This window comes from Ambystoma mexicanum, chromosome 1q (genome assembly GCF_040938575.1).
Source record: "Ambystoma mexicanum isolate Mex_15411 chromosome 1q, UKY_AmexF1_1, whole genome shotgun sequence".
NCBI classification, from domain to species: Eukaryota; Metazoa; Chordata; class Amphibia; order Caudata; family Ambystomatidae; genus Ambystoma; species Ambystoma mexicanum.
Genome location: NC_090922.1, coordinates 569508394 through 569532328, shown reverse-complemented (window position 1 = coordinate 569532328; position 23935 = coordinate 569508394). Strand labels below are relative to the sequence as shown.

Sequence of the window (23935 nt, the reverse complement as noted above, 5' to 3'; positions counted from 1 at the left end):
AAATGTAGGTGCAAAGTTTTTAGTTGGCATAGGTTTTGGTTTGTGTGGGGGCGTGTTGTGGGCGTTCCAGGTGCAACTCGGTTTTCTTTGCGCCTCAAGTTACTTTGAGCGTTTGAATCCATGAAAACGTCGAACATGCAAAAATACTCAAACACGCAATTAGGCGCACAATTGTTTAAGCCGCTTAGTAGCTTGCAGAGACTTTGCACTTTTTCTATGACTTGGCCCCTAAATTTACCAAATTAAGCATTTTGCTTTTTCATACAAATACCAATCTGGGAGCACCTGACCGGGTCCACCTTGAGGCTGAAGGAATATTTCAACTGAGAAAGTTTAAAGGTCTTGACGCCACCCCTGCTGATGGGATTCAAACTTCTGACTTGAAGGTTGTACGAAGATCTCTGCAGCAGACGCACAACTTACTGAGCTTTCAGAAGTTAAACAGAGAGACTGGCAGAGTGACGGTGCCCATTGGCAGTGACTGGCAGTCAGCATGCGATGAGTACAAACTGATCGGGGTGAAGAGGTGGTGAATGAAGCTGGGAAACCCAAGCCGGCTGCCACGGGCAGTGAAAGAAATACTTCTCAGGTTCACTGTTAGCACACGTGGAACACAGAGCCCGCCATCAGGCACACCAGCCAGCACCCGGGGGCGTGGCGCACAAGACCTCACTCACCTTCTTAAACCAATTTGTATTTTGTAACACAAACTGCGTTTTCCCTTAATGTTTAAATGATAGGTACTATTTTTAACCTGGCCAGTGGGACACCGTTTAGTGACCACAAAGATGATGGGTGAGTTATTCACACAAGAATGGGAACACGTGACCTAGAGGTCATATGCGGGTGTCTGCAGTTGGCACTCAGGCTAAGGAGCTATCTCGCTGCATTGGAATCGGGTTCATAGAAACTAATTGAAATTCTGCGCGGGTGGAAATAAAGTTGCGTGAAGACGCTTAGGGGATCAATGGCGATTGAATTCTATGAGATTTGCAAACCTTATGTATTCCTTCTGGACATGATATGTTCATTTCGGGATTTATATGGCTAACGGCTCTACGTGTCATCACGTGGCAGCCTTTTTATGGCGCTTTTTAGACTGCTCAGTGAAATCTGCTATGAAATTAGAAGCACTGGGTTGGCCCATTTCATTTCAGATAGTCACCTCATCATCGGTGAGCGGGTCAGAACCAGGAGGCCCCTTGACAAGTGTCTGCGGGTTGTCCCTGCACTCAATCAGGGAAAAACGCAGGAGAGCATGGTCTCTTTCATTTATGTAAGCTCAAAAATGGAACATGTTCCCAACTAGAAATACAACTTATCATCACTTGAACCATTTCACGTTGTGCATTTTATTCAATCGCTCCTCTTTTAGTTTGGGTACTCCGCGCCCAGATGGCTGGACTGGGTGACGGCTGTCCTGTATACATTCCTAAAATGTACACATAATAATCTCCTGTGCCATCAAAGTGCTTTGACACCTTACCAACGTTTAAGCGCTGCATACTTACTATTAAGACTTATCAGGAGACCCTGAAAGGGAAAAGAAATGAAGGGATTCATTATTAAGAGGGGGGCGTTTCCGACAAGCACTCTGCCGCCCACTGGCTGAAAGGCCTCTGTGAAGTGTGTTGTTTGCGGTCCACGCGTGCTCCTTTCCTCGCGGGCAGAGGCGTGACTTTGCAAGCCTCTTCCCGCCGGCGCGCGGCCCGTCCACCTGCGGCGGCGGCGATGACGTCACAGTGGTGTCAGCTGGCGGCTGCCTCGGCGACCTGCGCGTGGACGCATTCCACGCCCGCCACTTGGTTGCAGGTGTCAGACCGTCTGAAGGGGCCGCACCGGCGGGGAAGTACAGTAAAAGAGGGAGGACCAGCAGCACCGGGCAACCGCGCTCACCAGGGAGGGCGCGAGCAGCTTCCACCGCCGGCCTATCATGTCGCCCCTGCCGCTCTTGCACTTCTTTGTGGCCGAGGGTTGTTTGAAGTGGGACGGGCCTCGTTTGACTCATGGAGGACGGCCCTCTGTCACAGAGTAGGCACTGCTCCAGGACTCATGGCCTGGGACCTGCACGGACCGCGGCAGAGAGCTAGGCTCCTCGCCATGGCCCCTCACCGCGCGTGCCAGCACTTGGGGCGGCTGCTGCTGCTCCTCGCCTCCCTGGGCCAAGTCTGGATGGCCACCACCTGCCCCGAGGGCTGCAAATGTGACCACCTGCTGGTGAACTGTACCCAGGGCCGCCTAGGTTTCTTCCCCATGGGCATCCCGCTGGACACGCGGCAGTTGGTGCTGGTGGAGAACCAGCTGGACTCGCTGCCCTCGGTGCCCCTCAACATCCTCACGGACCTGGTGTACCTGGACTGCAGCAACAATGAGTTAAGCAACAACCTGCAGGCCACCTTCTTCAGCTTGCCACTGGTTTACCTGGACCTGAGCTTCAACAACCTGACCAGCATCACGCTCTCCACCTTCAACCTGCTGACCAGCCTGGTGGTGCTCAAACTCTCCGACAACCCATTCCTGGCCGCCATTGAGAAGGACTCCTTCTCCAACAACACGGCCCTGAGGGAGCTGGACCTGAGCCGCACCGCACTGACCTTTCTGGACGCCACCACAGTCAACCACCTCATCAACTTGCGCACCCTGGACCTGAGCGCCAACCTCTGGCACTGCGACTGCAGCATGAGGGCGCTCTGCTCCTGGCTCCACCACAGTGATGTCTACCTCCCAGGTGAGTGATTTGCAGCCTTCAGCATTTCAAAGTTGTAATGATGATTCCCCCGAAAAGTAAAATTCCGTCCAACCACCCACTGAAATACATGGGACTGTAGGGATGTTTTGAACATTCATTGCACAGAGTGTGGCCACGCAATATATTTTTTTGCTGAGAATTAGCAAAATGCTGGATTGACTAACCAAAACAGGGGTCCCTTGAGAGCTATGGTTAGTTACTGAATGGCTTTCTTCCTATTGGGGTATGACTTGAGGACAGTGACTCCCTGCTTCCCATGTGGATGAGTCAAGGCCTGCACTTGGCTTTAGAAGAGCAACGTATGCTTCCCAAATGAGCGAGTGACTGACTTGCCGACTGTCCCATGGAGTCTGTAAAGCTGGCACTAGGGCAGCAGTCCAAAATGGGAAGCCCGATTTCACAGATCACCACGCTCTACACTAGGAGAGCGAACTCTGTTTCCAAGGGGGGTGACTTAAGGGGCTTCACCTGGTTTACGTGAAATCCCCTTTACGTTTGATTTATAGGGGTCGACAGACTTTTGCTTGCCAGGTGTTTTGGATTACAGCTCTCATCAGTCCTGGCCATCAAAGTCAGTGGTGAGGAATCATTGGAGTAGTTGTAGTCCAAACCATCTGAAAAGTTCCAAATTGCAGACATGGGGCCTCCCTGCTTTATAAAGAGCTGGGAGGGGCAGATGAAAATGAGGAGGATTAAGTGGGGAAGTGATTAAGAGCACAACGCAAAATGAATCGCATGAAGGCTGTATGAACTTGCGAACCTTGCATCCCTGCTTCCAGCAATCTATTGTGTAATTTTTAAACCAGGACCCACTCAGGTGGAAATCTTTTTGGGAAAACACTATAATCCTGAAATGTTTCAGATGAAGTACCCATGCTGAATGTCATGAGGCTATTGCAAGCCAAAGGGAGATGGACTGCCTCAAACAGGAACGAGTCCGCAGGGGGATACCTCAAACACTTCATGGAACTCTGTGGAAATGCAGGCCCCAGAGGCTGCCGGAAAATGCCAGAGACAAGAAAGACCACTTTATATGACTGCAATAATATACGTTTTAATGTAAAACCAGGAGTACTTTATTCCTTATACCACATTGTCACCTTCACCCAATCCCCCTTTCACAAACTCACGTGACCCCATGGTGCAAATGATTCCAGGGTGCAGATTGGTAAAAACAGTTTGAAATGAGTGCCGTGGAAATAAAAGAAACCATTATGCAGCTCATGAGCGCGTGGCAAGCAAATGTTTCTTGTGTGTGTTTGTGGACTTTTATGTTGGTCTCTTTCAGAAACTGGCGGGGTGCCTGGTTCAAAAGTTGCGCCATTGTGGAGTCAGAACCTTGCTCTAGTGTCTTCTCCTCAAATGCACCCGGGGAAAAGAGCAGCTAAAAGGTTTTCTCTCAGCTGCTGACTCCGAGCTGCCTGAGGCAGAGGGAGTCCATCTGCGTGGGTGCCAAATTCACAGATTTACAGCCGGGGCCCAGGTAGGGTGACCAGACGCCCCAGTTTTGCCGGGACTGTCCCGGTTTTTTGTGCTCTGTCCCCCTTTCTCAAAATCATGTTCCCATTGGAAACTGCAGTGGTCCCGGTTTTTTGTAGTAGGTCTTCATAGCTGACAGGCAGGAATGCACAATCTTACACAGAAAAAATGCTGCATTTCCCAAGTTAACATAGTGTTAGTTTGTGATAAATTAATTCTAATATGTGTTTATTTAAAAATGAAAGAGAACATGTTAGAAAGCTTCGAATGGTGACATACCAAAATCACCAAAAAGGGCCTTGGCACGGGGGGGGGTGGAGGGGAGACCCATGGCAGTTAAACCCCCCCTTCTTCTCCAAACGCTACTGAAGTGTAGTGCCTTGACAGCCACTTTTTAGAGTTAGTCCTACTTTTATGTTAGATACCATGTCCCGGTTTTTTACTCTATAAATATGGTCACCCTAGGCCTAGGCAGTATCTGAAATCACCCAACAAAGGAAGGCAGTGGCGGGAGACTTCATGTGGTATACCCGCCAGGGGTGAATCCGAGAGAGCCAGTCTGCTACATGAATAAAGGGCTTCATCCACAAATGCAAGTTCGCTCGAAGCTGGTGCTTCAGCACCTGGCGCCCCATTTGGCTGATAGGCATTGTCCCCAGCTGCCCTTTTCCAGCTCCTTCCGGATTCCCGCCCTCTCTCCAGCACCTCTTTTCCTAGTTCCAACACTGTCCCCTGCAGGCCCTGTCTTTGGTGTACAGCCCCCCGCATCTCACCAGTACCTTGATGGCCATCCCATGCAAATGGAAGAGCGGTCTCCATCTAGAACCCTGGCTTCCATGTGCATGGTGGGCCTGTTTCTTATCCCCACGTAAATAGAATCCTCGGTTAGCAAGCTTGCCGTGTCCTATGTTTCCCCTTTGTTTCCCTCTTAACAAGCCTGAAGATTCCAAGGGTTTGCCACCGATGCAAGGAGCTGCAATACTCTATTCTTTGGGCTGTAGTGGGTGGTAACAGCTTATTAATTTGGGATGCGGGCTGCGACCAACGAAAACGACCCTCAGAACATAGCATTATTGCTTAAATAAACTCCTCTCAATTGTCAGCAACAGCAACTGTAACCAAAATCCTCAGGAGCCGCAAACTTGTAAACCACAAAGATGTCTTTATATGGTGAATATTTTCCAAGAAAGAAAATATTTTCTCTCTTCAGAAGCCATCAATTATAGCTTTGCCAATGGGAAGGTGTAGTCTGATAAACGATGAGCGAGCTTTCTTTTAATAGCGTGCACTCCAAAATTAATAGCCTCATTTTGTCAGCTAAGGCAGTGTGTGATTATTGATTTCTCAGGATCAAACACTTTGGTTAAGCGGTGAAGCTGGGATTTTATCAAAGTGTACACATTGGGGATTGCTTTAGAACCCATGCTTCTTTTGATAACCTGGGGACCCTGGGCTGATGGACAAGTCACCCAGATCTGTGGCAACATAGAAAACAGTGCCACAGCTATAATCTGACACCTGATGTGGGCAGCCTGTACATTCCTTGCTGCTGTGTTAACACATCTTGCTCTCATTAATAATGAACCTTTTGCCATAGTGCTTTTTGCCATTGTCACATTCTTTAGCTGTGCATATAGCTTTCCATGAGATCTGCCAGATATCAGTACCTAATAAGGGGCCACAGATCCTCCACTCACGAGACTGCAGTGCTTTAGGATTATCATCCCCGGCGTGCCCCTCACCCCCACCCAACCTGCATTATCTTTCGGCTAGCATGCTTCTGTTTCCCCCCACCCCCCGGTGCAGCAAAGGGATCTGTAGGCCCAGCTTCGGGTGGCACTCTGAGGCATCCTCACTCCACCTTTTTATCTTGCCAGCTCCTCATCTCACTGAGCCCCCCATCCCCGAAGAACCCCCTGCAGCGTGTTTAGTATCATTCAGAAATGGAAATACGCATATGTCTCTAAACCAGGACAGGGAGACAGGAAGGCGGGTAAAGGGATACCTTTTGGGCCTGTAGCTGTGTGCACTGTGGGAGAGGGAAATTAGGCCTGTTGGGGACACTAGGCTAGACTTCTAGGAAATACAGCCAGGGATTCTGGGCCCTGTACCAATCACCTGACAAATACCCTGCATTACCTGAGAGGCAAACGTCTCAGCAGGGCTCACTGAGCACAGAACCTGAGCTAGTTAGAGTGAGGTTGAAACGACACCCAGCCGGCCTAGCAAAAACTTAGGGAGGTGAAGAGAGAGCATGGGGTTTCCATGTCTCATGTAGTCCATTCTCTGGGCCTAAAGTTTCCGCCTTCCATACCTCTTATTAATGAGTGAGGTCACCAGACTGTCTCCTTCCCTCATCTGCCAATTCCCAGATCCCAGATCATTGTTGTACACAATGTATCTATTTGGGAGATAGAGAGAGGGAGGAAGAGAGAGAGACAGAGACACGCATTGGCAGTGAAAAGTATGAAAGTGAAATGGCAGCAGGCAGCAGAGGCCAGTGGTAATGATGTGGGCAGGAGACCAGACTTCTTTGCCATGTTAGGTCTTTGCATGGTTTCTTATGCCTGGTCATGCCCTAACCGTGCCTTGCTAGGCCTTGTTATGTCTTGCTACATGTGCCCCTCTCAAAACCCCTGAACATTCTACTTTCTAGCGTATGCTTTACTGCTACAGGTGCCCCACTATGATTCTTCCTGCCGGGTTTTGCCCCCATATATCCCACTGCAGTTTTGCTCCAGAGCGTCCCACTGCAAATTTCCCCCTCTTGAGGTTTTAGTCCAGGGTGTCCCTCTCTGATGTATCTCCTTGGTTCCCTTTGCAATGAATGTCCTGCTGTGTTTTTTGCTATCTGATGCCCAATGTAATTCATGTGAGTGGCTCCTTGATACTGCCCAAGAGACATCAACTGGCAGATGCTACTCCTCTAAAATCAACTTGCATATCACATTCCTGGCCAATGCACCCCTGGCCCGCAAGTTTGCCCTCTGTACACACATGCCTCTATGTTTTCATCACATGACACCTGGAAACACACCTTCATGCAGAGCTCAGGGAACTTCCAATCTGCATTCACCAACCCAACAACAAAACTAAAATGCATTTTCCCTCCCTCCCCACTAATGCGTTCCCCCATCTCTTTCAGATCTGCCAGTGCGCCTGGAGACCATGTAAATTGCAGTATTGCACAGTATGAATTCCAATAACATAACACTTTACCACATATCAAAATATATCAAGTTGGTACTGATATGTATTCATGTCTGGCTTCCCAGGGCTAAAACAATATTTTTCTTTTTATAAATGACTTGAAAAGTTCTCAAATCACATAATAAATGAAACTGCCAGAATATAAATAGTTTAAGAAACATGTTAAGTAAGATATTTGTAGCTTTATTTTCTTCATCCATGATCGAAAGGCAGCAAGCAGACCAGGCATTTGTGATGACAGTCTGGTAAAGTTAGGGCTTGGCGCTGGAGCACGTAGGCAGGCCTTTTTGGTGGTCCCCAGAGCAAGATATCAGAGGAGCTGCAATCATGATTCTCCTTTTGCATATCACGATGGTGCTGAGATTTCCTTCATGCCTTTTAATGTCTGAGGAGATGGCATCACTCAGCAAAGGGGGCGGGGGTGCACCCTAATTGTGTGAGGACCTGGTTAGGTGGTCCCACATAGCACAGGGCACTGTGCTAGAAAATGGGGCACCCAAAAATAGTGCCACTCCGCAGGCATAAAAAGCCTTTGCTCGAGGTGAGCTTGCTTCTGTGGCTTCAAACCATGGGTGGCACTCTAAATCTAAAGTGGTACCCATGCTCATCCTCATTTTTTAAAACCACACATTTCATCCAAAACAAAAAGGTCAGTGAATTCCATTACAATACCGAAGTGCTTGAATATGCAGATTGCCACCAATTAGTCTCCAAGATGCCCTCTTTTTTTAATGTAATTTGTTTTATAATGGCAAAAGAGGAACAATGAACAAACACAGCAGTTGTACAGCTTCTTTGTAGTGGTTCAAACAGTGCATGTGTATCCACTCAGCAAGTTATGTTACATTCTACCACAGTTAAGTAGCCCACACACAGAGGACTGATGCTCCCAGTATCATATGCTGTATTATGGAAGAGAGAATCGACAGGTTATAGAACAGCCCACTTTCTTCCCCTCCCCATCCTCCCAGAAGAACAAAGAAAACAATACAATACATTATCACATCTTTAACCACACTATGGAAAGTGCGTTATTGCAAATTGTTTGTAAAAATAATGTTGAATAATCCAGGTGAGGTCACCCTATTGAGTTATGTGAAAAATGAAATGGTCAAAAATAGTGGTAAGGGACACATTGCTAATCTAGAAAAGACAGTAAAAGATTTCTTGGAAGATATTGACCTGGAACCTCGGAGGTAATTACAGTACCGCAATTTGCTGTACTGTAATTACCGCCTTCCCCATTTCCATTGAGCACTATGGGGGCAAAAATGGGAATGGGGAAGGGCCAATGGTGAATGGGGAATTACCGTAATTCCGCCATTCACCATGGTGGAATCGGTAAGGTACCGGCGTCAACCATGATAGCGCCATGGTTAACGCCTGGGTCGTAATGAGGCCCTTAATGTCTTACCGACTGTGCAGTATGTGGGTATATGGCAAGGATTGCCACTTGAAAGTCGGAAATGCAGATATTGAGGAGAGAAACTTGAAACCAGCAGACATATAATGGCCGGTTGTAAGAAAGTGGAACATCTGTATATAAAAGGTTATGGAAATAATGTTACCACAGTTCACCATATAGTTTCCAATACATTTTGGTCTACTTTGTATGCAGGAGACTCATTGGTGATAACGGCATCTGCTTATCATGTGTGTAAAAAGGTTTATGCGAAAATTTGAAAATTAATATTGTCTTTTTATTAGTTTGTTGCCAACATTTGGAATGAACTGATTCTCATTGGAAATGGTTGTACATATGCATAGGAATGTATTTCTTTCTTTATTTTGATTGTAATATGATTGTCTTTATTTAAAATATGATTAATAGTGTAAAGCAGCAGTATTCAAACTGTGGGGCGTGCCCCTCTGGTGGGCCGCAGCCTCATGCATAGGGGTCGTGCATCAACAGCCTAAAAAGCTGCCGGACAACAGATTAAGCAGTCTGCTGTGCCGGTGAGCGCTCCTCTGTCATGTGCGGCTGTTGGTCTCTGCCGACTGCGATGCGTTCGGAATATGCAAACAAAGGAATGCATATTCTAAACGCATATTTAAATACCCTGTGCTATTCTTTGTGTTGACAGCCTTTCAAGTGGGGCAATTTACAAGTGATGGCTCATTTAATAAGCCATTGTTTTTATACAGTATATGCTTAACATTTCAGTGTTAAGAACTAAATATGGGTTATTTTTATTCACCAGGCCAGCACAAGTATCAGTTAGCTGACCATACCTATGGAAAAGAGAATTAACGTGCCACTTAGAAAAGTTTAAAACTATTTTTCTTTATTTTCGTGTCTCTTTATTTGACACACCTAAACCTTTTTTAAAAAAAAAATATTACTTTTTAGTTACATATGGCGCATCCCTGGAAAGGTAAACTGTAATTTTCTTGCTTAAGTATTCTAGTGGCTGCTTTGGGACATGGACTAAATGCATCCTCTCAGCATCAATGGTCTTTTAATTCTCTAAACAAGCCAACCACTGCATAGGGAGCACACCCAATGGCAACTTAATGTCACTTAGCACCTTGATTAGGAAAGTTAAGTTCATTGTGTGTCACCATGCAGACAGTAGTCCATGGCAAATCAATGCAGTGATGTGTACAATGTCCATACAAGAACACACTGGACTGTTTTGTGTATGTGACTCTGACAAGCATGCCATATTGTGCCCACACTTAGACCAATAAAGCAATCTAAGAAGTTGCCTGAAATTTTAAATCCATGAGGCCAAACGTCCTTTCCACACTATGATTTTCACTAACTGCAGGTCAGCACTATTAAGAGATGCTAATGCCAGCTCGGTTAGATAAAGCATGGGCGTGCTCTTTTTTGCCGAAATAACCCCTGAGGCCTGCGCAATGGTGAGGAGGTAGTGGCTGAGGAAATGTGGCCCCTTTACCATGCACCAAAAGGCGGCTTTGTTTAAAACGCTTCATCAGCTTATTACTGGTCAGGCTAAAGTTTGAAAGAGGTACAATCCTTTCTGTGTAGCCTTTCTGTGCATTGTGTATTGGGTCTCTCTTGTGCGGTATCCTGCCATGTCTGTAGATATAATTCCCTAAAGATGTTTCTGTATTGGGGTTGGGCATGCCCACACTGAGACTCAGCCCTTCCTCCTCTAAAATTCTTCAGAAACAAGAAGCAAAAGAGCCCTTGTACCCCATTTGAGTGGCTGATGTTGCAGCCATTTTATACTCTCATACAAAAACGTAAGCTGTCCAAATGAGCATGGAAGGTTCATTGTTACAAACATTTTAATGTTAGGGTGAGTATTGTGAACCGTGATGTGAGCACCAAGCCATGCATCAGTTATGCATTTAGAGATTCACACATACAATCCTTTTATCACAGACTTATTTATCAAATGTAGAGATCTCTGATAACTGTTCTAGTCGTGAAATGCTCTGTTTTAATGCAATGTATACAGGAACCCTCATTGGTGCTATTTGTCCCCTTCCCCACTCTCAGAGAGGTATTTTGAAAGAGTACAATAAGAGTGTACTAGACTGTCCATCTTGGAATGCTAACCATCTATCAGAAAATAATTCATATGGTTAGTCTAGTATTGCCCCTTGCGAAATACAATGAGGTGGTACGAACAGAACACCTGCAACACAGGGCCAGGTCAGTGGGCCCCCAGACCCGATAGGCTGTTCACACCCCAGTGTGCCTGTACAGGCAGTTTGAATCTGCATTCAGCCAATGCCTTCCCTAACATCAGGTGGCTGAAAAACCATTTACTTGGGCAGCAACAGCTGTGTTTTCACATTAGAATTCTTCTGTAAAGTGCTTGAATTACAATGTAATGAAACCAGCTTCATTTATATAGCAATTATTTATTCATATTCAGGAGGCGTTTTGTCGCATGACAGAGGTGTAGTTTGGGAGTGACGTGTGCCAGTCAGTGGGAGGGTGCATTCTGATGTTTCTGATGTTTCGCCCTGGGTACCAAGTTGGCTAGAAACTGCCCTGATTACAGCACACACCTTCTTGTGCAGGGATGACCAGCCCCTCCCATCTGAATGCAGAGCAGGAAATCACTAATGATGGATCATTAGTGACATACTGCCCTACTTTCAAATGGGAAGGGGTAGTGGGAGGAGCAACTGCCCCCACATTGCCAGTCAGAATTAATTTAGCTGAGCAATGTACTCAGTTCTGTTTTTTGTCCTGGTGCTTAAAATGTGCGCTTTGCATTACAAGCTGTGTGCCGCAGACTGGTTCGAATCTAAGTGGGGGAGACAGGAGGACTGTGGGGACAAGTGAATAGAACAAATACCCCATGGTCCTCATTTCTCCTGCAGCAGCAGTTGACAGTTAAGGCGCCAGGGAATATCATCTTTCAAATTCGAGGCTCCAGGGCATTTCAACTTTTTCATATGAGGGGCCTTCACTGTGCCTGATAATCCCAAAATTCTCTTTAATTTTATGCAAAGCTGCATGTTATTTTTACAAGGTTATTTTACTCACTGAATGCTGATCAAGTCACCTAACAACATTAAGGTCTAGCTTTGATTAATACTTCCCTGAAGAATATTCTGGCATTAATGACTGGGTGATGCAGCCTTTTCTGGCAGAGGAGGTGGTGCATCTTCTATTTGATGTCCAGGAGGAGCTGATTGAGGTTCAGTAGGACGCTACTCTGCAATCTGAATTTGGGAACATTGCAGTGGGTGATTTTTGGCTGAAGGTAATCCCGGAGTATCCTACATTGGCAAGGTCTGCTATACAGTCTCTTACCCTTTAGGTCTTCCTACTTCTGCCAAATAGGCGTTTCAGCCTTGGCTGTACTGAAAACAAAATACTGCACAAAGCTGGAAGTGGAGGTCAACCTCAGAGTGGCAGTCTCAAGAATAAACCTTTTTAACATCCGAAAGACTAGAGGAAATATTTCTCTAGACCACGTGTGAACAGCCCTCTACACTATGGTACAATACAATATATTCACAGGGTCACCTGTTTCCCTTGTGCCATTCGTGTCTATTCACTTGTATATGTTTATTTTACATAGAATCATCACATACTCTTTGTTATATATCAAAAAATCTTTTTATTAATTTCGCTCTAAAACATAGAATCTTAAACGGTGTATACACTCTTATTCTATCTGAACTGTGTATACATCAATCTAAAACTGACAATACATTTTCACATCATAAACACTATATTATAACAATATTCTGTGATCACTTCATTTCTCGGTATTTATAATTTTCTTATTCAATGAATTCACACCATGGATCAATAATTAGAAACCCTCTCCAAATGATACGGTCCACCTTAGTCTATACCACTTTAACCTATCAGTGCTCACTCCACTCATTCAAATCATTCACAACCATGCTCCCAACATGTTTCTTTCCTTTAGCATTGATAATAATTTAATCGGAAATTCATCAGGGGTAAAAGAACCACATTCATTTGTAATATATAGTAGTCGGTTTTCTTCTTGGGACCAATGGGGGATCCACACTTAGTCCCTTCCTTTGTTCCTCTCATCAAGTGAGTACACCAAATGGATGTATGTGGGAAACAAGTAGAGGACAATCGACTATTAATGTTCGATACATCCACGTTGTATATTTTATTACATACAACTAGCTGTGTCTAATATCACAGCGGGAGGGAGTTATTAACTTTAGTACTCCTCCTCTATATCTATCAGTGACGTACCCACCCTTGGTACACGGAACAGGTTGCACATGATTCAGTCTCATTAAAATTCCTTTCTCTTTTTAATAGTTATTCAACTTCGTTTTCTCTAATCAAGCCTCCTCCTAGTTACTACGAGGTGAACACCTTGAGGCTATACAATTCCAGTGCTTGGCCTGGCATGATCTCATTGTATCTTGGTAACTTAATACACTCATTTTTCCCGTGGCTCAGTTTCAAAGAAGAGTCATTCTTCCTCATTACCCCACAAGAGTTCTTACCCAGGTAACCAATATTCCATTAATTGGTTTCAGCTTTGCTACTTTTGAAAATCTTAGTTCTCACGAGTTCTCCTCTTCTAGTTATTGCACTTTTTCAACCTTCTTGGGGCTAAAGAGGAGAAATATCGAGATACTTGGGCTCAGAATCTAGGAATGGTTACAACCCTATACATTCAATGCAGTCTTTCACTTTTACTCGCCTTCTAGTTATTACCAGTCACCCTATGGACAAATTTAGCCTTACCATCTTTGGAAACATTCCAAGAGCTGATGTTGTTCTCTACGTATCACTGGGTTGTGGGTTGTCGTTCCTCCTTTAAGTTGGCGGCTACATATGTCCCAATTGTAGCTAACCCAACTACAATAACTGAGCACTGCAGTTTTAGAAAAAGCACAAAAAATAATAAATGTCAGGTCGATCAGTGTGCTTTTAACTATCTAGGCAATTGGGGTCGTGGTGTTACATTCTATAATAATCTTCACCACTGTTTCTTTTGTCTTATTTATGCACTTCCTAGACCGGGTGTTGTTCCCTACGTCTGGCTGGGCTGGGAAGAGAATCTCCTCCTCTCGGTCAGTGAGCATATGTCTCACACTTGTTGCTGACCCAACTGCAATAGTTGATTCTCTGTAATACAGGGAAATACACAAATGGGACAACATCGGGACAAAGATGTCCTTTATAATCTCAAACACATATAGGGGAGTACTACTTCTTTTCTCAGAATAATCACCCTTACTAAGTTGTGGCACATCTATTTTCTACCCGCATTATTTTAGTTTAATTGTGCCTCAATGTGGTCTCTTACCTGTTTTATCTTGCAGCGTCCTCAAACTGTCAAAGTTCCTTCGGTGCGGCACTCACCTACTCCTTTGCCGGCCTTCATTTCCTGTTTTTATCGGGAACTCCCTCCGTCATGTGACCATTACGTCACATGGTTTCCTTGGTGGTGGGGAGGTGCTTGTTTCTATACCTCCAGTGTTAGTATGCGTATCGCCTACGGCCCCCCTTATTTGGCTTCCATTCCCGCGGTTTGCTTTTTTTGCTGTTACACAGCGTTCTTCTACACGCTGCCTCTTTTTCACTGTCAGAGGCATTGGCAGCTCCACTGCCTAACGGCATTTCACCGACGGCTGGCTTTATCATCGCCACTGCTCTACCGTTCGCGGGCATGTCGTCCGCTCCGCCATCAAAAAATTCGGACTCTTGCAGCATCTACATGTCGGCGGGTGTGCCCCATCAGCATCAGTAGGTTATACCTATGCTCTTCTAAATTTGGTTGTGTTTTCAATATAATATATAAACTATTGATAGCAATGTGTTGTACATTTCTTATAGATGTTCGTTTTGTCCCGATTACCTTACCGCTTTGTAAAAAGGTTTGGCACAGTCTATTACCCTCTTGGCAAGACAGATCACATACTTTTGCAATTTTTATTCAGTTCTTTCGTTTAGTCCCAGATCCATACTGCTAGTTAGGAAAATTAATTCTCACTCTTTCAACAGTAGTTTCTTACGAACCAAATTCGTATCGTTACTGGTTTTAACCAGATAGACCACGGACCACCTTAATTCTTCAACCTTATGTATGTTTTCTATAAAGTGTCCTATTAATGGTGCTGCATGTACTCTATTTTTAATGCAACTTTTGTGCTCCGTGATCCGAGTCTTGACCTTTCTTTCTGTTTTCCCTATATATAATTTTTTACAGGGGCACCAGATCACGTATACTACAAATTGTGAATTGCAATTTGTTAGACCCTTTTGCTTCCATGGGGTGCTCAAGCCAAGATCTATTTCTGTTGTCTTTTTTGTCTGTCCACAACATGTGCAAGATCCACATGGAAAATGGCCCTCTGGTCGTCGTAGCCCCCACGTTTCTGTTAAAGTGGATTCCATTTTAGTCTGTTTTGTGATATCATTACGCATGATCTGATCTTTGATTGATCTGCTCCTCCGAAACGCAATCAGTGGTCTCTCTAGGGGGATCTTCCCTTTTTCCAGGATTCCCTACTTCCGATGCACAATCTTCCGAATCCGATTGGACAGGTTGCAGTATGTGTTCACGAAAACTAGATAGTTTTTGTTTTTCACTTTTGGTGTTTGTTCAAGAATAGCTTCTCGGTGGTTATTATCCGCTCTCTTCATAGCCTTTTTGGTCAAATTTACCGGATAACCTCTTTCATGTAGGCTAATTCTCAATTTCTTAGCCCCATCTCGGTACTATATGTGCTGTTTTTTTTCAGTCGTAGGAACTGACCAAATGGTAAGTTATCACGTGTGTGGGATGGGTGAAAACTACTGTAATGTAATAAAGCATTACGATCTGTTGTTTTTTTATATGGTTTTACATATAGTTCACCGTTGTCTTTGTCCACTTTTATTGTCACATCTAGATAGTTAACTTCATCCTTACTAAGGTTATCGGTGAATTTAAGATGATGATTTTGTACATTAATCCACCTGAAGATTTCGATTGCCGTGGTCTCATCCCCTTTCCAGATGATAACGTCATCTATGTACCTTCTCCATAGCAAGATGTTTTGTCTATATGGGTTCGTTTCTGAGTAGATGTGATTTTTTTGAAATGCTTCCATATATAGGTTCGCAAAGCTTGGGGCCAATGTGGCCCCCATTGCCGTGCCCTGTATTTGTTGATAAAAATGGCCATTAAAGTGGAAGTAACTCTCGCTTAATGCCATTTCGGCACACCACATGATGAAATATATCGGTGTATTCGTGATCGTATTTTCTGCAAGTAGTCTCTCTTCCAACACTTCCAATGAGTGTACAGGGCCACCACGTCTAGACAGATCAGGATCTCTTCATTGATTATAAACAGTCTTCCTTTTACCTCTTTAAATAGCTGGGTGGTATCCTTTACGAAAGAGGCCATAGCTCTAACCATTGGCTGCATGAAGTGGTCTACAAACTTTGATAATGGCTCCAAAATTGAGTCACAGCCTGAAACTATCGGCCTCCCTGGTGGTCTATTGAGGGATTTATGGATTTTTGGGAGAATATAGAATTGCAGGATCCTTGGTTTGTCTACCACAAGGAATTCTGCCTCTTTTTTCGTGATCCATCTCCTTTCTTCAGCTTTTACCACTTTCTGATTGATTAGTCTTCCAGGTTTTAAGGTAGGGTTTTCTTCCAGTAGCTTATAGTTACTGGTGTCTGTCAATTGCCTCATACATTCTTCTATGTAATCTATCCTATTCATGACCACCGTAGCACCTCCTTTATCTGCTTTTCGAATTATTATTGATTCATTGAATAATAGTGTATTAAGTGTCGCTTTTTCTTCTCGGTTCAAATTTTGAAACGTTTTTTCTTTTTCCGTTGCCATTTCTAGCTTCTTAATTTCTTGTATCACCCTGTGCTCGAAGACTCGGGCCTCAGCTGTCTGTGATTGAGTCGGTGGACAAAAATCTGATTTTTTTTATGTAGTCCACTATCTTGTTCCTGAGGCTCTACTCTATCTTTGAAATACTGTTTTAAATGAAACAGTCTCATAAATTCTGAGAATTCCTCTCTAAACTTGAATTGATTGTGTTTAAAGCCACACACAAGAATAAAGCCACACATTCGGCCTCATTATAAGTATGGCAATAAGGTAACAATGGTGCCATTAGCACTACCGGCACTGTTGCTACCATACCGCCATACTACGAGCTGTGCTCGCGGGTGCCTGTCATCCCACCAGGTCTGACCTGGTGGGCAGAGCGGCACCCGTGAGCACAGCAAGTCTGATGCACCCGCACCGTTGTAAACGATGCCGGTGCATCCGACGTCCCCATTCCCATTTAGCCCTATGGTCCGGCTGGGCCGGAATACCCTGGTAATCGCCCATTTGCGGGTGTCGTACCTGGTTGCGAGTTTGAAGGGAGCCCTGCAGGTTTTAACGGCAAGGCTACCTCCAACATCATAATGAGGCCCATTGACTCATTTTCTGCACAGAGACAGGCCCACCCTTCCAATGTGTTCTTGCTCTGTAAGATCAAATTGCCTTCTGCTGAATATACTAATAGGAATGTATTTTGAGAAAACAAAAGCCCTACTGGAGAATTTTGTGTTTACTTGCATGGTTTCTATGTTTGTATTGGAAGTGATTGTCCTACTGTCTTGGAATGTCTTCCCAACAATATATCCCTTCAAAATTATGGCACCACAAATCTTTATTAAAAAAATAACACCAACACAGAGGGGCGGGCAGGGGGATTCCAAACAATTTATTTTTTGCTCAGGAGGGCCTTGGCATTAAAAAGTTTGAAGACCACTGGTGTAAAGGCTCTTTGAGCTGTAAACACTTAAATAAACAAAAACAATACATTATTACATCAATATCATACTCTGCCATTGGTTCCGGATATTCAACTGTAGATAGTTGCAACATATTAAGCAAAATAAATCGACGAGTGAAATAACATGCCCCTAATTGCACGTCCATTAGTCAGATATCATGCGGCATGGCGACCCAGACTCGCTCAGATGAAAAAATCAGCAAATTACCCATGTTAATCAGTGTGGTCAGCTGTCTTTGCCCGCGTAATACTAGCCCATTCTGGAGCTAAGATTCTGACCAAGAGGGAAAGCCATTTCTATGTGTCTATTGGAGACACCGACTTCCACTCTAACAGCATGGCCTTGCACGCCGAGAAGAAAACAGTGGGCCTCATTACGAGGTTGGCCATAACCCGCCCGTGCAACTGGCAGGTTGCTGCCAACCCTGTAACACCGAATCCGGCACCTGGCTTCCCGGTGCCACTGGGACATTACAAGTCCCGGCGGCGCGGGAAGTCAGGCCCTGGATTTTGTAACTCCCCATTCCCATAGAGTCCTATAGCCTCATGATACCTCAGGATTCGAAGTCATTGGGGGTCATTACAAGTTTGCCGTTGCTAACAGTGCCAGTGCTTTTGTGAAGATTCTGCCTACCCGGGCCGCTGCGCCCAGCATGCTCAGACACGTCGGGTGCAGCAGCCATGGCATGCAGATTTGTAGTGTGGCGGTCCAGAATCAGGGGTGCCGGTAAGCTTACCGGCATCCTTGTTTCCGGTCCGCCACACTTGTAATGAGGCGCATTGTGTAGCAATTTGCATGATAGCGAGTCTATGTGCCAATCCTCACTGTTAAGCCTAAAAAGCATAGTGTCAGGTGTCATGGGAACATCGCATCACTCCATTGTGGCCACATGATTAAAGTAATAGTGTATGAGTGCTTCCCTATTTTTTGTTTTCGGGGGATTGATCTCACACTGGGAAGAGTATATATGAAATATGAAGGAAAATGAAACCAATTACCCCTCTCTAAATCCGATTTGTTTCGATGAGTGCACCACCTTTTCACCTTATCACTACAACAATTGTAGATTAGTCTCACATGGTGTCTCCAACCTTTTCAAATAAAACACATTTTATTAATATTCTCATATCAAGCATAAAAACAATTAAGATTACTCATGTGTCCATTTACACACATATTTCTACAAACAAATCTTCAACATATTTACAGAAATATTTTCCAAAAAAGTGGGGTTAGCAAGTGACAAAATTATTTTGCATACCAAATTAGTTTTCTAAAGAATCGCACAATAGAAACATAAGAACAGATATCAATGACTTTGAATCCTGATGTATCATTCTGTTCTCATAGAGCCACACATTCTTAATCCCCATGAGCCCTTTATTATGGTCTCCGTTATGTGAGGCTGGGTGTTTCAAGCCAGTTGGATTGTCTACATATGTTTCGGCCTTCGTATAATAAATGAGACACTATCCCTAGCATCTTTTCTCAATGTTATTGCCGTCTTCAGGACATAGATATTTCTTATATAGTTGCAGAAAATTGACAGGAACCCCTTGGGTATCGTTGTCTCCCAAACACTGTTTTTTATAAACGGTCTGATTTCAGCTTCTTTTTCATCAAAGTTATGATTTCCTACTGACTTGAAACACCTAACCTCATGATACCTCAGGATTCAAAGTCATTGGAGGCCATTTCAAATTTGCCGGTCTGGAAACAACGGTACCAGTAAGCTTGCCGGTACCGTTGTCTCCGGACCAGCAAACTATGAGTTCTGCGAGCGGGTGCCTTTCAGCCCGCCAGGTCTGACCTGGCAGGCGGAACGGCACCTGCTCGCAGACCTCGACGGATGCACCAGCACCATTCATGAATGGTCCCGGTGCATCCGTCCTCCCCATTCCCATTGAGTCCAATGGGACTGAAATGGGAATGGGGAGTAATATTTTCCGGCACCCGGCAATGGGGAATTTCCGGTACTGCCGGGGCTGTAATGCCCGGTAAATCCCCATTGCCAGGTGCCAGAAAAATACTTACTACGGCGGCAGCCGTGCCGGTATTTATGCCCATTGATATCTGTTCTTATGTTTTTATTCCTCATCTTGCATGGCTTCTTGGTACTTGTAGTTTCTTATTCTCTTTACTTTGCCCTCTCTGCCTCTTTCAAAGTTCATATACTTTGCCCTCTCGGCATATTCAGAGTTCACATACTTTGCTTTTCAATAATTAACTTTAATTCGGGATCGCCTTTACTTTCTTGCCTTCAGTTCCCGTTTAATACATTTCAACTCAGAACATTTAACAGAGACTTTCGAAAGTGTGATTCCTCCTCACAGGACCACTCTGTACTTTGTATCACAGTTCTTCACCATTCAACAATTATCCTTCTCCATTATGCGTTTTATGAGCATGCGCACAACCTTCAACTTTTGGTTACAGTTACTTTTGCTTTTAACACAAATAAGGCTTTTGTTGCCTTCGATAACTCACTGGTTGTGTTCATTGGCTCCTCTCTTCAATGCCTTTCATGTAGCGGTCAAGGCCCCTAACAATGTCTTCTCTGCTCCTCCCCAACTCCGTCGTTCACCCGGGAGGGAATCGGGCCGCTTTGAAGCATCTTGAAGGTTTCTCCTATCCACTCACTCGGTTTCAATCGTGGAACACTTACGGCTTCCCGAAAGTGTGGAATTCTCACCTGGCTCTTTCCTGTTCTTCGCAACTGCTGATCATCCCCTTGGCCTTCCAACTTCCACAGCCCTGAAAGAGCTGCCCCTTCTCGTACCAAGCCTCGCTCAGAGTGTGCCTGTGCATGCCACATTTTATCCTGACGGGGAGTGTTAACAATTGTCAGGTGTGTATAGTTGGGATCAAGTGCCTGACTCTGCCTGGTCTCATTAAAGGGACAGAGCCATTGCAAGTCAAAAGAGGTCATCTTCATGGCCTCATTCGTCATCTTCTCAGCTCAGTATTGTTGTCAATGTGAAGTAGGGAGGAATTATGGGAGCTGTAGTTTCCCATGAAATAAGCAGGGATAGGGGTTAGATAGGTTGTGGAAAAAGGAGGATACCATGTCTCACTATCGGAAGCTTCTCCCCACTCCCCGAGGACCCCCTACCCAGGTGATGCTCCCTCGCTTGTCCACTCCCAGGGTCGGGAACCAAAAGCGATGGCCTTTTCATGGCCACCCGAGTACGTGATCCCTGGGAACTAGGTTGTGAAACAAACTCTGCTTCTTCACACTACCCTAATCTACCTACCCATGACACTGAGAATAAGCATGTGTTCTTTTACGAGCAGGCAAGTGTAGCATATTATCTCTAAATTTGTATCACTTCAAATTCTAGTTTTTGTTCTTTTACTAAAACGTAGCATATTTCCGACACATATTTGAATACATTAACCATATATACACATCCAATACTTTTTCATCATCGTAATCATTAAAAGGTTACTCTACCTTTAAATATACATGTGTCTTCTTTGCTTTCTTCACTAGATATGGCTATACAATATACTATTCTTTACCTACACCTGCTAGACTTTTCTTGGGGAAAAAATGCTATCAGTTTAAAATCACTGTATCCCTCACTACCTTTTTGACTTGTACTCACCTGGGTCCTCTTTCTCCTAATACTGATCAATGATGAGATCCACACACTTGTTGTGTTCACCGGTACCTACCTTTCCTCTCTCAATTCATCCACTAGTACTTACCTTTCCTCATAATGTTTATTCCAATTGTATCACTATACTCCACTAAGGGCAAATAGACTTTCCTCTTGTGCTTCAAAACGGACACCTTTATCTGTAATATAAATCAATATTTCTACATAACCACATATATAAATAAAATAATTGTCTTGTTACTTACCCTCATATGTTCTTTGTGCACTGGCAGAAGTTCTCTCATTATGCTTTTCCCCAAAACCCCTAATTCCTGACCCTCACAGTTATGTTACTGTGTGCCCTTTTATGTTTTATAATCCCTCACCTAAAATTTAAAAAATGCTTTAAATATACTACAAAAATAATACACACTTTTATTTTCTCTTAGGTTGTGCTTTAACAAAACACGGGATTACTGTTACTTAAGTTAGCACTATATTTGTATTGTAAAAATATTGTCCACTATTGTGGGGGGTGTATACGTATTCAGTGTGTATGTCCATTTTCCATGCGCCTCAGATCACACAATTAAAAAAGGGATTCATCATTTTCAATTAACCTTTTTCTTCTTATTATTCACAGAATATGTTTAATGCACATATACATCTACACCAACCACTTCCTACCTCATACAAAATCCAATATCTACTTATACACACTGTGTCATTCTCATATATATATATATATATATATATATATATGTGTGTGTGTTTTCCTCAAACACTTGTTTCAACTTTGACGCCTCATTTTCTTGTCCCTATCACCCTATCATCAACACATACCTGCCACTGTAAAGCAAACTGCATTTTTCTGCAAAGCACGTTACACAAGTACTGCTATCATCATTGCCAAGCCAAAACTAAAACCAACGTTTCCTTCTGTGTCATGCTTGCAACAACCCAATCCATCTTTCTAAAGAACCCAAAACAAACACTTCCTATCATTTCTCTAAGCTTCCCAGGTTCAGCTGGCATCTGTAAAATAATGTCTCCTAAACAAACTAGCCCCAATTAAAACTTAAATAGTAAATGTAAGCTGAACTGTGCATGTAATACCGAACTCCTCCTTCCTGGGGGTTCTTTAAACATTTTACAAAACATCATAATTGCGTGCTACTTCATCACTTTTGTGAAGCTAAACAACCATTGCTCTTACAACTGAGCTACCTAGCTGAGTTACAGTTCGGCTCCTGTATTTCTCAAGGAATGCAAGCTGTTTCTATTTTCTGGTGAAAGCTTCTACTCCCTCTTCTATTCTGTTGAAGGTCGCTGTTCTGGCACCACTAAGCCGCTTGTTTGAAGTCTGAGAAACAAGCGAAATAATGTTATCTTGACCGGGCCAGAATCTATGGCGCACTTTAACTGGACTGTTTGCATAGAACATCTCTTTCCCCGCAAGCAAAGCTATTTACAGGCTATATTTTTACCAAAACTGTCTTCTTACTAATCAAAGGAATGTAGTTATGTTATTTCTATAAAAACGGCCCACAAGCAAGCCTCATTTAGAGCAGGCTGCCTGATTCTATCGGAGACGAGCATAGCAGAAAGAATCAACCCAAAACTGTCTTTATTGCCTGAAATGTGGCAATAACCCAAGAAATGCTGTCTCTGTCTGCCATGAACACAAACTGCGCACTCAAAAATGCTTGGAATAGAAAAACCACTATGAAGACTTAAATGCAGACCACAGCTTTAACGTGGGACAACCTAATTCAATTAAAACTAAACTATGAACTCTTTATCTCTATATTCAACGCAAAGTGATTATACATTTTCACTGGTCACAAATGCGGCCCTATTTTTATGGTGAATAATGCATCGCAAACACACACATAAAAACCAGTCGTCCCTGGAACATGACAAAAACACAACAACCACTTAAAGAATATTTGCATATTTCAAATAAACACAAATGAACCCCAAAATAAAAATAAAAATGTGCACTTTTACAGGGTAATTCATAGAATTTCGCACAAAAGTGGCACACGCGGCTGGCGCACAGTGTGCACGTGCGAATGTCTGCGCCAGCCGTTTGCGCTAAAATCAATTTCCGCGCTAACCCTGGACCAGTTTACAGGGCTGCCAAACAGCAAACGCCAAGCAGGGAACGTGTGTTACTGGGGTTTGCGTGAAGTTTCACACACGAAAGGGCCTGTGCGAGTGGGGTATGTGTATAACTGGGGTTCGCGGGTAGTTTCACACGTAATTTCAGCAGGGTACGTGTATTACGGGGGTTCACGTGAAGTTTCACACGCGGAAGGGCCTGTGCGAGTGGGGTATGTGTATTTCTGGGGTTCGCGGGAAGTTTCACACGCGATTTCAGCAGGGTATGTGTATTACGGGGGTTTGCGGGAAGTTTCACACGTGATTTCAGCAGGGTACGTGTATTTGTGGGGTTCGTGGGAAGTTTCACACGCGATTTCAGCAGGGTATGTGTATTTCTGGGGTTTGCGGGGAGTTTCACACGCGATTTTGCAGTCAGAGCGGGGTAAGTGAATTTCAGGGGTGCGTGGTGAGTCCTACACGTGAATTGGCAGTGTGGGTCCTCCCAGGTGTTCCCTCTACACCCCCCACAGCACCTGCAGGCAGCCC

At 44.2% G+C, this 23935-nt stretch overlaps 1 protein-coding gene across 1 annotated transcript in view; it reads left to right on the top strand.

Moving 5' to 3' along the window:
* Nucleotides 1-1716: 1716 nt before the first annotated feature.
* LRRC52 (leucine rich repeat containing 52) overlaps nucleotides 1717-23935 on the top strand; it is a 212156-nt gene continuing 189937 nt past the window's right edge. The window contains exon 1 of the mRNA XM_069641050.1: nucleotides 1717-2728. Within this exon, the coding sequence (XP_069497151.1) occupies nucleotides 1732-2728 (997 nt within the window). The 5' untranslated portion in view covers nucleotides 1717-1731. The remainder of the gene's footprint in view (nucleotides 2729-23935) is intronic.